Source organism: Trichinella spiralis (assembly GCF_000181795.1).
Source record: "Trichinella spiralis strain ISS 195 chromosome Unknown Scfld9, whole genome shotgun sequence".
Lineage (NCBI taxonomy): Eukaryota > Metazoa > Nematoda > Enoplea > Trichinellida > Trichinellidae > Trichinella > Trichinella spiralis.
In genome coordinates, this window is record NW_003526948.1 from 135,582 (window position 1) to 151,359 (window position 15,778).

A 15,778-nucleotide genomic window follows, 5' to 3' on the forward strand; every position below is an offset into this window, starting at 1 on the left:
CATTTTCTTATTGCAAATTGACCTTTTTTTTCTGCAATGTCAGTTCTAACTTTGACAGCAGGCCGGTACAGCTTATTTTCATTTAATTTCCTAGAAAGCTTTATTGCAACTTTTAAACGATTTTTTTCTGACTGATTTTCGTATATTCTTTTTATCAACAGTACAATAGCATTTTCAATTTAATAAGCTATCTATATTGCCATGGATATATATTGGTCCTCAATAATTAATTTTGTAGCATTGAAATAGAAACATTTTTACAATGGATATGTGAGGAAATACACTTTTTAAACAATCAATTACAACTGACACTGTAAAATGGTAATGATATACGATGACCAGAAGCGCAACGGTGATTTTGACTAATGTTTCAAGATAGACCAAATCCATATGTACATATGTACAGATATATGAAAAGCAAACTCAAATGAAAATTTTTTAAATTATTCACATCTGTAGGTTGTTGCAATTTCAGCATAATATTTAAAGTTCACTATTATTTGTATTTTAAGCACGTTTACTTTTTTTTCTTCTTTTACTGTTTCACTTTGAAACTATTTATAAGCCGTTGAAAACTAACTTGTATACTGTACTGTAATATGAAAACTATCATTCATTATATCAGCTATCTAGTTTGGAATGTGCAGTTAAGATTCACAGAAACAGCAAGTTTATGTGATGCAGTTATTTAAGCTAATATTTTGTATAAAATTATTTATGAAACTCTTTTGTAATTTGAAAGCTTACATTACACTAAATGGTTAATGGCACTGTAAGAAGTTTAAGTTGCGTTCAAAAAATGACATTATTGGCTATTTTTCATTGTTTTTTTTATTAATCATGGAAAATTTCTCTTCAAATGACGTTGTTGATAATATTTGTTTACTTTGGTGTGAAAGTATTTAGTAATGTGATGGTGGTGATTATGACCTTTGAAGTTGAGTTGACAATGAGTTCAGTTCCTTTAGCATTCATTGTATATTCGATGAATTGAAATTACATTAATACATTCTGTCTAAAGCAAGAGTTCAAAGTATTAAAATGATACTATGTATAGTGAGTGGAGCAGATTTGCCGTTTTGCTTATTAGTACAGTATAATGCTTAGTCTATAAGTATTACTTAATCAGTTGGGAACAGGTTGAGGGTTAAGTGGAATTCATACATATCGTTGATATTGATCTGACCATAATGGAATGTGTGATGCTTTAACGAGTTCTAATAATTAGGGCACAACAGACAGGGGATTGGCGTTTTTTTTGACATAGCTATAATTTAATTTATCATTCATGAAATAATTCGACTATATTACTGTTCATTCATATATTGTAATTGCTTTGCAAATGAAATTTGAAATAATATTTTTTTTATTAACACAATGTTACTATTGTAAAGTACATTTATTTATTAAATCAGTATTAAAAATAAATATTTTCATCATTAATGTTGGGCATGTTTTCTAATAGAAAAAGCATAATTTTATTGCAGATGATTTTATAAAATTTATATACAAGTGAATATGATTTATTAATTTTGGAGATATGTGACAGAGAATTGAAATAGTAAATAAAAAAAGCTGCCACTGACTATTAAACGCTTGGCATGAAATTTTCAACAGATGCAACCTACTGTAGTTTTTGATTGTTAAGGTTGTTAATTAAAACATTGTGCAAGTAGTCAGAGCAGTTTGCACAGTATATTAATAGTTTATTAATTTCAACATTGGAAAGCTTTGTATTTGAAAAAGCCACGTTTTGAAGTCAAACAAAATATATTTGCATAGAATTTTGAATTCTTACGATAGTTACACAATTACTCATAACATAGTTTATAATTAAGAATTTAATGTTATTAAGTTAGCAGAGTATTTCTTACTGATAATTGATGAATATCGATTTGCATTCTTTGATAAATTATCAAGCTTCATTTTTTGATTCATGAACAATTCTATTTCATAATAAATCTGTATAGCATAAAATTTGTGATTTGACACTTTTGACTTTTTGCTGCGCTTTCGTAGAAAATGCCTTCAATTTGAAGCCAAATATATTTGAATGCACGCCTTTTGTCAGGTTATCTTTTGTTGAGCAATTGCTTAAATTTTCAAGTTCCAGAGACAAAATATGTAATAATATAACGAATTGCCTTCCTGCCTACCTGCTTGTGTTCACTTTCCATTGTATATAAGTGAAGATATTGAAAGAGCATTGTAATGGTGTTTTTTTTGAAAAAAATAGTTTCATCTAACTTTCATATTATTCAGTTATGAAAAATAATGTGTAAAAAAAGAAGAATAAAAGAAAGAGAGAGTGAGAAAGAATGGGAGAGTTCATTGGAAGTTGGAAAAATGATTGCTTAATTTTGCCGTCACTATCAGCATGACGATTCTCAACAGTTCGAGACCCAGCACCGCATTAGCAGGTCGTGCTGAAATTTTTGCCCTCCAGCCGGGCCGTATTGTGACCTGTGATTCCGTACAAAGTCACACCGGGTGTTTAAGGAAAAATGCAAAAACTGGTGCTTTTTTCTTCAGCGCACAATATTTTCCACGTATCTGACCTGGTGAACTTGAGCAATATTTTTTTCCAACCAAAACCTAGTCTAACCGATTGTTCTGATTTTATAGTCATATAAAGTTTACACGGTTCTTTCTATTCAAGTCAGTTTGTTAATTTATTCCACAGGAGTTACCATCGAGTACGGCAAATTGAATTTGTGTTTTTTTCCATTTTGAATATTCCTTCACAGCTGCAGTCGAACACTTTGCCGTTTTATATTTGTATTTTCTTTATCGTCGATTGGCTCACTGCTCAATTTCACCACTTTTTTCCTTGATTGAGATTTTTTTTTGGATTTTATAAAATATATTTTTTAATGGAGGAAAATCGAGAAAAAGCTTATCGTTTGGTTGCATATTTTTCAACAGCCGTCAGCTTAATCGCTGCATTGTCCATGTCGATCAGCTTGCCTGCGATGTATAGTCACATTAGTTATGCGCAGAACAGGTTGCGATCAGACATGCGGAGTTGTCAGGTAAAAGCTTGTGATGCATTTTTGTTTAATCTGGAAAAACACTTCGAAATTTTATTCATTATGCAGGAAGTGACCAACGACGTTGAAGCAGAAATGGTATTGATCAAGCAGTACACTTTTGTTGCTAATCGAACTGCCAGACAAGCGTATGGCAGTGGAAGCTTTCCAGATAATTTTCCCGGAAGCGGTGTTGAGCAAGGCTTCCCTACAGTTGTACCTGGTCTTGTTCCAGATTCTGCATCCGGTGGTTTTCCTGGAGGATTTTCTCCAAATCCGGACGGAGTGATCCCAACCTTCCCTGGAAGCGGTTTACCGGGGAATATTGGTGATGAAAGTGCTGGAGTGCCTACTTTGCCAGGCAGTGGTGTCAATGGAGGACAATTTCAAGGTCAAACAGGTAGACAGACAGAAAAAATAGCTTCTTCATGCCTGTGATCAAACGAAATTTTCCAGGTTGTTGCAGGCCCGGTCCCCCAGGACCGCCTGGTCCACCTGGTGCTAACGGAGAGCCCGGTATGCCTGGCAGACCTGGAATGCAAGGAAAAACTGGTAAATTCTCGTGGGAACATTGCAAGATGATACCAATTCTTCCGTGTCCAGTAAATTCTTTTCATCTGTTATTTTTTGCGTTATTTCAAAGAGATTTGCTTTAGCCTTGCCCGCCTGGACCTCCAGGTCCTGCCGGACCTCAAGGACCACAAGGTAAAGTTGAATATGACAGTTTAATTGGTAAACAATTTAAATGTTGATAATTTAGGAGACGTTGGTCCGCCTGGTATGAGCGCAGCTCCAGGTGATGATGGTTCCCCTGGCATACCAGGTACTTACAAAGCCGACAGTGTATTTCATGCAGACAATTCACAAAGGTTTTGATTTCAGGTTCTCCTGGATTGCCTGGACATGCTGGTGAACCTGGCATTGACGGTGAAGCTGGAGAGCCTGGGCGTCCAGCTGAATATGTTCCAATGACACCAGGTAATTAAATATTGGCAACATTGATCAATGGATAATTTATTTCAAAAATTTACTTCATTTCAGGTGATCCTGGAGATATGGGTCCCACAGGACCGGCAGGTCCACAAGGTCCAAATGGTGCTGATGGTGTTAGTGGTCCTCCTGGTCCTCCTGGTAGCAAAGGATCTGTTGGTGTGCCAGGTCTGCCTGGATTGCAGGGTCCTCCAGGTACATTTACTTAGACTGTCATTAGATAAGGAATTTTATGATGAATATGATTTGAAGGTCCTCGAGGACTTCCTGGAAAAATGGGTCCGCCAGGAACAGAAGGTGTTTGCCCCACATATTGCGCAGCTGACGGCGGAGCCTTCCATCTCAATCAGCCATACAAAAGACATTGAGGAAAAGCATGTTAAGAGATGTCCGTTGCGATCCTTCGTCTTTTGGAAAGGAGAACTACGTTTCTCATGTTTTATCGTTAATTTCTAACATTCGTCGTCTATTTTCCCGCCCTCCTTGTACATTCAACTTTTTTGCCATTTCTTGACATTTCTCCATTTCTGCCAAGTTTGTTTCTGTCTTCTAAATGTTCAGGTTGTGGAATTTTATTAAAACGTAAAACAACTGAATATGTGTTGAATTCGATGGAAATTTTATAGAAGCATTAAGTACGGGTTTTGTCCAGATAAAAGACACCTCCATCTAATGCACAGTAATTTGGGCAAACGCCATCATTGCCTGGACTTCCTGGTGGGCCAATAGGGCCAGGCAAGCCTACATTATTACAGTGCAGTGATGAGAATAAGCATAAATTTTTTTTAATGTGGAATACTTACCAGGCTTTCCAATCAGACCAGGTATTCCTGGTTGACCCCGACATCCCTGTGGTCCAACTGGTCCAGGTGGCCCAACTAAGCCTGGTTCACCAGGTGGGCCAGGTGGTCCTGGTGGTCCAAAGTCACCAATATCTCCTACATCACCTAAAAGTAAAAGTATTTTCATCAAACAGAGACAGCTGCTAATTGCTGAAATCATTTTTCAACCTGGATATGATGGCTCCTGTATAGCTGATATGCCGGGATCTCCCGGTGGCCCATCGACTCCTGGAAGTCCTTCAATGCCTGACAAACCTGGAAGTCCTGAAATATATTGCCGATTTAATGAAATTGCTGTGCTTCTATTTTTTGCTTCAAACATAGTATATATTAATTAACCTGGAAATCCGGGCAATCCATGAATGCCGTCTTCCCCTGGAATACCAGTGGGTCCAGGATCACCTAAAACTTCAGCTTTACTACCAGATCTTTATAATATAATGCGTATACCTCGAGGTCCTGCTGGTCCAGGATCACCTGGTCTTCCAGCATCACATACCTAAAATCACAGGTAGAATAAAATTAAGCTATATTATTTATATGCAACAAATTCAGGCATTGCTTTCAATTACAGGACAAGCTGGACGAATTATAGAAATGCAGTCTGCAAATTTCGATTGTTTTCCAGGAATGCCAGGTAAACCAGGGGTTCCTGGAAGTCCATGCTTGCCGTGCTTTCCTGGCTTGCCTGGTAATCCAGGATTTCCTGGCTTGCAACAAGCAGGATATTCTAAACGTGCAAATCGTTGATTATATTTACTGCAAAAATATTCCAGTTACATTTCAAATATCAGTTAAAACGATTAATAATTTCTGCTTTTAAATATTCTTAAAACCTTGAGAAACATTTCCATTTAATAAAAACAACCCAATATTTTTTTATCAAGTTAAGATATATGATGAAACAATGAACTAGCTGAATGTATGTAAAAATATCATAAAGTAATTATAGTCATTAAAAACCTGTATATTGAAAAATCAAAACAATCATTATTAGCTACTTTTCCGTTTCGTGTTCTATTTAAATAGCACCAATTGTTAAATATAAATAGTGCAGAATGCAGTTTCGTAATTCAACATATAATAACTAAAATCCCACAATAAAAAGATTATAAGACTCTTTTTATGCATAACAACATCCATTTTAGTAAATTTTAGTAGTAATTTTATAAGAATAATGTGCTTTTTTTCTTCAAATCACTAACTGCAACTCACTGACTAGTTCACATTCTGGTGGAATTACACTAGGAGGATAAATATCTTCAACTTTAATGCGCAGCTGTGGAACCGCTTGACGAGAAGTACGATTTTTTATCATGAAACGTTGATGCATTGCAAACACGGCACTGCTGACAATATTTAAATTACGCTTGAAATAAAATTATTTAACGAAAGAATTCATGCTTCGAATAATATTACCAAGCAGGAGCTTTTACTTTGCGTAAGCTCTAAATTCATATCCATGCATCGGCGGAAGAATCCTGGTATACAGATGACTGCTGTCAGTCCGGCTAATAAACTGGTAAACAAACAAAAGACAATGATGCAACGATAAACATGTTCTACACGTCGATCCAGCATTCTGTCACAAATTAAGCTGACTAAGAATAACAGCTTAAATAGTATAACAAGTTGTAAGTCGCCAACAAGAAGAGAACTTCTGATAAGAAATGGTACGGAAAATTTTTATCCATACCTTTAACGTAAACTTCAAGAATGATTTGCAAATGGGTCGCACTGTTTAATGTTTGAACATGGTTTGCTGGACAATGGTGGAAGGTTAAGCATTCAGTTTAGCATCCTGTTGACCGAAATCGAACCCTTTGTTGGTCTTTCAATTATTCAAATTCACATCTTAAACAGTTTACGTTTATCAATTCGAATTTGTACTTTATGTGCGCAATTGCAATCAAAACCAAATAAATTGTGTACATTCAAGAAGAGTCATTTTACGAGCAAACAAACTGAGCTTTTCAAGAATTTTACACTGTTGACACGCATTTTTTAATCGTCAATAATAATTAATAAAAGCAAATAATCGAAAGGTCAGTTGTGTACTGGAGTTTTACGTTCATTAATGCTGTTTGATTCTCCTTAAACTGGCCACAGTAACGGTGTTGCTGATTTAAATGACGAACAGATGCATAGAGTTGTCTAATGTTGCATGAAGTTCGCAGTATTCTCTCGAAGAATGATTTTCGAATCGCTTTGCATAAAATTCTAAATATTCACTATTCAATGGTGGATAAGCTTCAGTTTGACTGATTTTGACCATTTTCAATTAAGAGCATTGCAGTTACTGATTATTACTCGCCATTATATTTTCATAAACAAGCATAAATAACACACAAAATCATCATTTAAACATAATAATTTTTTTTTCATTTCTGTGTTTCAACTTAATAAAATAAATTTTAAATACTTTTAAAAGTTGAAAAATTAAACAAGTTTTCAAATGGCATTAAATATTTTGGCGTTTATCATCAAATTTTGTCAAATAAAATATCCTTATACTGTAATTTGTACCTGAGTAATAAATAATGAAATCTTGCAATTCGTTAAAATAATTCGGTTTTTCTTGAAAATTCATACTGTCAAGTAATTATTTGCATTTTTGTTTATTTTTCCCGTTGAGAAATTAAAAAAGTATTTTTTATTATGCTGTCTACTCTTTTAGTTTTTTCCTGAAATAGCAGTTCGTTAATGTTGCTTATTGGAGAAAGCAATCAGTTTTTCATAGTGAATAGTTTATGCTGTGTTTCTGCCATGATCAAAACTCGGTAGAAACGGTAATTGTTTATTCGACACACTAACTTGAACACACACACACGCCACATATCTTCGTAACTAACTAACATGTTATCTGTGTGCTACAGTAAATGAAATAGAAGATGATCAAGTTACATTCACAATAATTTTGAATTATATTAATTCAATACACAACACCAATACACAACAGTTTGCTTTTGATTTTTAGTTATGCTCACAATTAGAATTTTTTTTATGTCACATCTATTTTACTGTAATATTATTTGCGCGTCATATCATACAGTAATACATTTCTATGCGTTGTGTAAAATGAGAAAATGCTCAGAGTCACTCGAAGTTACATGTTTTGATTATTTTTAATAATTTTTAATATGGCTTTAAGAATCTCTTTTTTTGTTTACTGATTATCTGGAAGAACATTTTTTCTTATAAAATATATGTAATGCAGTCTAAATCGTGTGAAATTGTTATGATGCAAAGTACTTTTGTTATTGAAATGAACTTGCCTTGGAAAGTTATTGCAAAATAGAATGTTTCTAACTTGGATAAATTTTTAAAAATGTTAATTAATTTGAGATGCTGTTGTATTTAATAACAAGATTGAAATTTTCGATTCGTTAAGATGATAGAGTCTACCAACGATGTTTCTCAGTTCAGTGAATTGCTGCAAGCTTTTCGAGATCGGTACAACTGTGAAGCCGAATATGTTGTTAAGAGTCCTGGAAGGATCAACATTATAGGTTATTGCGATATTGCTGCAGTTAATATTTATATTCCATGATATGATGTTAATATTTTACAGGTGAACACATTGACTACTGCGGCTATGCAGTACTTCCGATGGCTATCAATGAATGCATCTATGCTGCATTTTCTGTTAATCAAAATTCTGAAGAGATAACTGTTTGTAACACTGACACCGAATACGAGTAATTCTACGTGAGAATATTAATAAACACGTTTCAGTTGTATAAATTAAGTGAAAATTTCCAACATTTTCGGTTTGTATTCATTTATAGTTGGATTCATCGAATTTATTCTTGATGGTCAGAGGTAAATGCTTCATTGTTTTCAGGCCATTTGAAGCAATACTTTCCTGCTTTACTATTTCTTGCAATAATCCCTGCTGGAAAGATTATTTTTTGACTGGCGTTCAAGCTGCAAAGGGTCACGTTCATGACTATCAGGATGAAGCGGGCGAAAATGCGGAAGTGAAGCTTGCTTTTCGAGGTAATTAATCTGTACATTCAAGAAGAGCCATTTTACAATTTAAATATGTATAATTTGAAATTGGAATGTAACTTTTTGTTTAATATTTTCAGTTTTCACAGTTTAAATTATAGTTCAATGAAACATGAGTTTAATACTATTGACGTTGAGAATAGTTTAATGAGGAAACTGGAATTATTTCGCAACTTTTATCTAATTTTATCATGTTCAATAAATAAGTAAATTTGTATATATTTATTTTTGTAAATGTTTAAATGGAAGAAATTGAGAAAGGATACTGTGAATTAGAGTTAGTTTGTAGAATGCGAGATTTTTTCCTCATGTGAAAGCTGTACAATAATTGGTAGAATTGTCCGAAGTGATTTTGGATTGGAATGTATGTTTTTGCAGGCTTCAAAGCGATGATCAGTAGCAAACTGCCAGCACGTGCTGGGTTAGCTAGTTCTAGTGCACTTGTTTGTTGTGCAGCGGCGTGTACAATGGTCGCGGTGGGCGATGGAAATTTCCGCACCATAACCAAAGTACAGTAAATTTGAAAATGAAGATTAATTTTTTTCATTTTTTCAAAATTCAGGAAACTTTGGCGGAATTTTGTTCACATTGTGAAAAAAATGCCGGCGTTAATGGTGGCAGTATGGATCACTTTATTTGTTTTACTGCACGAGATGGAATGGTCGGTTTTTATTCATTTCAATTGCAAGCTGCTCACTTTGAAAATTTTTGCTGATCTTGCAGGCGAAATATATTCAGTTCAAACCGCTTCGTCTCGACGACGTCACTTTGCCGCCGAAGGCTCGTTTTGTGGTTTTCCACTGTGGACTTGAATCGGCCAAAGGTGCAGCGAATTCTTTGTTCAATAAACGTGTGACGGAATGTCATTTAGCAACAAAAGTTGTTTGCTTTTATTGTTTATTTATTGGTTTATTTGGAATTAATTAATTTAAATTTTCAGTTCATTGCTAAAGTTTTTGGACTGGACTGGCGTCGAATGAATACTATTAAGGATGTTCAGGACGCTGTCGCTGACGTTGACGAGAACAGATTCAAGGAAATTGCGTTGTCTGCTTTCGGACAAGACGCTTACACAGTTGCAGAGATAATAAGCTTCTTGCAATGTGACGAATGTGAATTGGAAATGTTATTTTACCGACGCTACCCAACCAGTGATTTTATTAATTAATTCACATATTCTGATAGCTTTTTTTGTTTTTTTATGTCGATTGTGATTTGTTGTTATGCAAATTTCAGATGAACAATTTTATTTGAAAAGGAGAGCCAGACACGTGATTGAAGAATCGATGCGTGTGAAAGAGTTTCGTTCGATTTGCGATCAATTTGCCAATGGTCAGTTGTCAGAGGATCTTTGCCTCTCAAAGCTGGGAAAATTGATGGACGACAGTCACCACTCGTGTTCATACTTCTACGATTGTAGCTGTGAAGAATTGGATTTCATCCAGCAGATGTTCAAGTTAGCTGCTAATTTCTTTTCTATCTTTTCTTGTACTGCTACTTTCCATTGTTTTTTCATTGCAATTTGATTATTTCACGTGGATCGAGAAATATCCGTGTCAATTGTCTGATCAACTACTATTTCATTCACTTCTACTATTTGCTCAGCGTTTTGATATTATGCAAATTTTGTTTGAATATTTAATAAATATGACAATTTTTAGGAAATTTGGTGCCATAGGAAGTCGTTTGACTGGAGCAGGATGGGGTGGTGCTGTTATCGCATTGATCGATGCCGACCGAGCGGAAGGTTTTCAAGAATCAGTAGAACGATACATCGAAGGAAGCGCTTTTAGGTCTTATAAGCCTTTCTTCGTTTCACCTGGACAAGGCTTGCAGATTTTCAGCCTACCACACAGTTGAAACGTTTCTATTCCTTCTTCTTCTTCTTCTTCTTAGGAAATTGTAAGTGAACATTTCAACACATCGTAAATACACTTTCTACTTTTGCATATTTTTATTACATCTTATCCAAGAGAAGCTTTTACTGATATTTATCATGATTTACAAGATACTGTGATTTATCAACTGCAGTAATATGCAGGGAAATTACGAGTTTTATTTGCTTCTCATTTATTTATCAGATGCTGTGTGATGCGTATTAAAAGTCGGACACGTACATGCTAATTTATTTAATGCAAAATATGTTTCTCTGTAACAGTAAGGTCTGCAACTTTCTTGCAGTGCCGTTTATCTTTTCAGTGTTGCACAATATTGGAAAATAAATTTTACCTTACTGTCTAAATAAATTTAACTAAGTGTTGCATGCTTAATATTTGTTTAAAGCATCAAATGATCTGAGCAATTTCCTACTGGAAGCAACGTAATAATTGTAATGACTCAATTCGTGACAACTTATGAGCCATGATTCTGAATAATAATACTGTATTGTGTTAAATATTCTAAATAAAACTCAGGTAGAAGCAACCACGGTCTGTTGTTTTTGCTTTTAGAAAATTTGCGCAAAGCAGGAATAATTTGCCGTTTTTAACTAGACAATAAACAAATGCAAATGAAATGAAACTGCTTTCATCAGCAGTTACAATCAGAATAAATACTGTAGATTGAAAGTTTAATTTAGAAGATAATTAAGTCCTAAAAAATAGATTGCCAAGTAATAATTGAAAATTCATGCCGAAACTGTTCATGCATTAACATTATTTTCATAATTAACTGTTTTATTGAAGAATACCATATTTCATTTGTTATAATGTCGAAAAGCTTCTGAACGCTTAAATGATATTCAGCCTCCAGTGCACCCAGTGAAATTTCTTAATCTATTCGAACAGAATAGCGTGAAATGCTATTATTAAAATTATTAAAAATCAATTCAATGTTCAGAGTTCATAAATTATATTTTATTCATAAATTTCTTAGCTACGACTGGTATTTCATTAGCTGCTTTGCGCAACTTTTTAAATTTTATGAAAACAAATTGAAAAATTTTTGTTATTCAACTGTTTCATCAGATGATCATGAAACAGTCTATAATTTTGAATTTCATTCACTGATGATAATAATTTAAAGAATATTATTTATTATGAAGCGAAATTTATGATCATGAAAGTACAATAGCTAGCTAAAGTAATTCGTTCTCTGACTATTCAAAGTGCCGACTTTAGTAAAATCATTTTGTCGCTAAAAATATGTAAATTAGCACAAGTTAAAGAAATAAATTAATAAAACAGACAATTTTATTGTTGTTGACAAGCATAAATTTGTACACCGTTTTATTTCACTCTTGGAAATCATTGGATAAGAAGCATTTATATGTTTTTTAATTGCAGAAAATGAAAATTTGTAAGTTTATTAAAGGTAATTTTTAAAAATTAAAAGCAAAAATTTAAAAACTGCTGAATTTTAGTGAAAATCGGTATTAGTGTTGTAAACATAAATAAAGAAATTGATTATTAACGGTTGGAGGGTGGTGTGGCGTAGTGGTTAATAGCCAGCCAAGCCACCGCCCTCCCCAGCCGTGTTCGATTCCCGGAGGCAGTTGTAAAAGCTAAGCGTACACATACACTAAATACGCTAGCGGTTGAAGTGCCAACATAAGCGCGCATAGCTATCTCATATGTGCTGAATTGAGAACTCTCCGAAGCAGTATCTTCCAGATACGGCCTTCCTACTATAAGGAAAGTTCAAGAAAGCTATGGAATAGCTGCACTCCGGTAGCAGTGCGACATGACGATGGTTAATGTAGACAGAATGCCGGAACAGCGTTGTCCATTTCTAAGAATGAAGTTATGGATAAAGCGTTCCGAGCTAACATCGTCCTCCACTGAGCAAGACTAAGAAAGATCGGTGCTAATCTGCCTGGCAGGGGAGCACCAATCTTTTTAGCATTAAATGGTTTGAAATGTTTTCAAAGTCGCTTGACAATATCGAATGATTTTATTTGAAATGCAAATAAATAATATGTTTACATTTCAATATGTTAATATCAACGAGTGTTGTTATTCACGTTCAAAGCGTTGCTTTCTTTTTTTTTGAATTTACTTTTAATATCATTAATTTGCTCAAATTTATAAAATAATTTAACCTGAAGAAAAAACATTTGTTGAGATCATGAGCAATAATTTTGAATTAAAGCTATAAGTATTTGATTAAATTAATTGATTAAGTTGAATTTATTGATTTAAATGAATAGTTGTCTGTATTTTTTGAAATGAAGCTTCAGCAAACTTGTATGTCAAGCTTGTTCTATTGGTCAGCCGACGCGTCGTAGCATACACAGACAACTGTAGAGATGGGGAAACGATCCACGTTGCGTATTCAATCGTTTGTCATTAATTAATTATCAGAAAATCTATTTACAAAAATTTGGCGCTTCACTCGCATGATTTCTGTTGGCAATGAAAATTCAAATATTAAAATATATCCTACATTTCATCAAATCATACTGTTAGTATTAACTTTATTCTGGATTTTATTCTATCTGTGCTGTTGAAGTGCTCATTTCTGGGCAATACATGAATTGCACAACGCATAAGTTTTTATTTGAAATTTTTATCTTTTTGTTTGCTTTTTTAGAGATTCCTGTTTGTATTTATTGAAACGGTATAAATTTGAATTAGTCTGTTCTTTCAAGCTTATGTGCGGCGTGATTGTTGTGTTGAGACAGCGTTAATGAATTAATAAATGCTTTTTTGAATGTTGCAAAATGGTATAAATTGAAATCATGGACTTTGAACTGTCACCTTGAACTTGATTTTTCAGTAGGTAAACTGTAAGTTTTAGAATGCTTTTGACTGCATGCGTGAACGGGTAGATTTAGATTGGGATGAGTTCGGGTAAATTTGAAGAAAAAAAAGTGTAAAGATCTGTTGTGCAATCTGAAATCGACTTGATGTATTTGTTTTACGAAGCACTTGTACAACGTTGCGAGAAAAGATTTTTTTTAAATAATTGTTCTGTGCGATAGTCCGATAATATATAAATTTCCTTAACTGCTGAATGCATGTGTAAAAGGTTTTACACTAATGTTCTTTGTACACATTGAAAGTAAATGTTTTATTTATTTAACTGATTTATGCTTCGTTGTCCTGTATGGTTTACACTCGAAAAAGTATTGCTTGCGCAATAATTATTGTTTTTTTCTTAAATGCGACATCAGCCACAATAGCTGAAATAGTTTTTTCAACTCATTTGTGTTATTATTTTAGAACAATTAATTTTCACCTGAAAATATGCCGCAGGTATTTTATGTTCCGAAGTCGAAGCAGCGTCATCCAGTAGATTTGAATAAGCCACCCAATTCGGCAGTTGACTATTTGCTGCAAGTTGCTGCTGAACGTGAACAATTGGAAAAGACTTTGTCCAGTGAAAGCAAAGGCGGGAAACAGAATTCTTCAACCGCCAAGTCGGTTGGAAAGCAGAACTTGGGCGACAGTGTTAGCCAAGAAGCTCCACAGCAGGAATCGGCTTTGTCTTATTGCAAGGTTGTTGAACATTTTGAAAAATTTCGGCTCCGCATTCCTAATCTGCGTAAAATTGCTTACCGTTTGGGAAATGTGGGCGATGTTTCATTGCCAAGTGCTGCGGATGAAAAAGGGTGGAAAAAATTCTTCACAGACATAGTTCATTCCGTAAGTACACTTTTCACTGCGTTGTGTTGTGTTTTTTGTTATCCACTTTGGAAACACCTTGCATAAATATTCAATTTTAGAAAAACTGTGAAAACAGCCTGCCGCTATTATCAATTGTATTGTCATTGGATGACAAACAAATTGAGCAGGCGATCATTCTAAGTTTATTTGTGCTATACTCCCACGGTTATGATCACAGTCTTTTGCAATGGCTTTATGCTCTTCTTGCTTTGACTTTTTTTCCATTTAGTGACCAATTTCGAATGAGAATGAAAGTTTTGAGCTCGTACTGTTCGATGAACAGAGATAAGCTCTTGAAAAGCAATCCCAAAGCAGCTCGCTCATTCATTGTTATTATGGAAATTGTGGAATACTTATTGCAACATTATTGAAAAGTTTGGTGATTGAGAAAAAAAGCAAAAACTGCAAAATAAACGCATTTTACGTGAATTTTTTTGCTTTTTAGTATAAACCTTTATCATATTTTTTCTTATGCACTGGGAAAAAAATGTAGTAGCTGTTTTCTTTTTTAATTACAATTTTCACATTCTACTGTTAAAATATTTCAAAACCATCGATTTTCAATAACAATTTTATTACTAAAATAGTTTCCTGCAAATGACAGCATTGATACTGTAACATACACCTGATCATCTTTTACTGTATTGTTTTACATTATTTTGAAATAAATATTTTTTACAAAAAAATTAGCTTAGCGAATATTTTGATCAAACTGGTAAAATTTTGGTATTTTATTTTATCAATTGCGACTATTTTTAGTGCATTAAGTTTATCAGCACTGAAATATATAAAATAGGATTCGTTTTTTATTTATTATGCTTTTTTCTGTTGAACAGCTTTTATCGTCTGATTGTACAGAATTTCCTTTTAATTTTTTGTAATAATTTTACGAATTTACTAATTCTTTTTTTAAATTTCAATTATCGAAAAGCAACGAATGCGCTTTTTATCACTTTTAGCGTGGCTCATTTCAAGAAAGTTAAATATTTCATTTCTGTGTAATTTTTTTCTGATATCACAGCGAAAGATTGCTTTTTGTGAAAACTTAACTGATGCTGTTTTTTTATAATTTTTTTTTATTGTAAAACCAATGCAATGATAATTGTTTTCTGTGATTGGTTTGGTCAGCTTCATGTTTAGTAAAAGTGAAAGTGGTAGTCTTGTGCTTTTGCGTTGCTGAACACCAGTTGTTTCACTTTAGTTTTAAAAAGTTGGAAATGTTTTCTGCTTAAATTTGTTGCTAACCAGAAACGCAATTAATATTTCGTGTTGAACGGACAATTGTGCAATCATTGCTGTT

General features: G+C 33.7%; 5 protein-coding genes across 5 annotated transcripts; 4 read left to right on the forward strand and 1 right to left on the reverse strand.

The window, feature by feature from the left end:
• Window positions 1–2,377: 2,377 nt before the first annotated feature.
• Tsp_09392 (putative nematode cuticle collagen N- domain protein) lies at window positions 2,378–4,387 on the forward strand. The gene is made up of 10 exons (XM_003371137.1): window positions 2,378–2,549; window positions 2,636–2,658; window positions 2,880–3,032; window positions 3,099–3,463; window positions 3,496–3,631; window positions 3,686–3,734; window positions 3,790–3,870; window positions 3,912–4,007; window positions 4,071–4,214; window positions 4,272–4,387. Exons 1-10 carry the CDS (start codon window positions 2,378–2,380, stop codon window positions 4,385–4,387), a joined length of 1,335 nt encoding a protein of 444 aa, XP_003371185.1.
• Window positions 4,388–4,650: 263 nt separating this feature from the next.
• Window positions 4,651–6,442, reverse strand: Tsp_09391 (cuticle collagen 1). Its single transcript, XM_003371138.1, has 8 exons — window positions 6,281–6,442; window positions 6,067–6,230; window positions 5,434–5,620; window positions 5,312–5,360; window positions 5,201–5,263; window positions 5,030–5,125; window positions 4,823–4,966; window positions 4,651–4,760 (listed from the first exon to the last, which is right to left on the reverse strand). The coding sequence occupies exons 1-8, from the start codon at window positions 6,440–6,442 to the stop codon at window positions 4,651–4,653; spliced, it is 975 nt and encodes a 324-aa protein (XP_003371186.1).
• Window positions 6,443–8,252: 1,810 nt separating this feature from the next.
• Tsp_09390 (N-acetylgalactosamine kinase) lies at window positions 8,253–10,732 on the forward strand. The gene is made up of 10 exons (XM_003371139.1): window positions 8,253–8,370; window positions 8,433–8,559; window positions 8,706–8,860; window positions 9,162–9,218; window positions 9,251–9,386; window positions 9,435–9,537; window positions 9,596–9,751; window positions 9,813–10,023; window positions 10,109–10,328; window positions 10,534–10,732. Exons 1-10 carry the CDS (start codon window positions 8,253–8,255, stop codon window positions 10,730–10,732), a joined length of 1,482 nt encoding a protein of 493 aa, XP_003371187.1.
• A 2,055-nt stretch (window positions 10,733–12,787) lies between these two features.
• On the forward strand, window positions 12,788–13,793 carry Tsp_09389 (conserved hypothetical protein). Its single transcript, XM_003371140.1, has 5 exons — window positions 12,788–12,842; window positions 13,050–13,150; window positions 13,403–13,429; window positions 13,610–13,662; window positions 13,691–13,793. Exons 1-5 carry the CDS (start codon window positions 12,788–12,790, stop codon window positions 13,791–13,793), a joined length of 339 nt encoding a protein of 112 aa, XP_003371188.1.
• Window positions 13,794–14,058: 265 nt separating this feature from the next.
• Window positions 14,059–14,849, forward strand: Tsp_09388 (hypothetical protein). The gene is made up of 2 exons (XM_003371141.1): window positions 14,059–14,457; window positions 14,538–14,849. The coding sequence occupies exons 1-2, from the start codon at window positions 14,059–14,061 to the stop codon at window positions 14,847–14,849; spliced, it is 711 nt and encodes a 236-aa protein (XP_003371189.1).
• The last annotated feature ends 929 nt before the right edge of the window (window positions 14,850–15,778 follow it).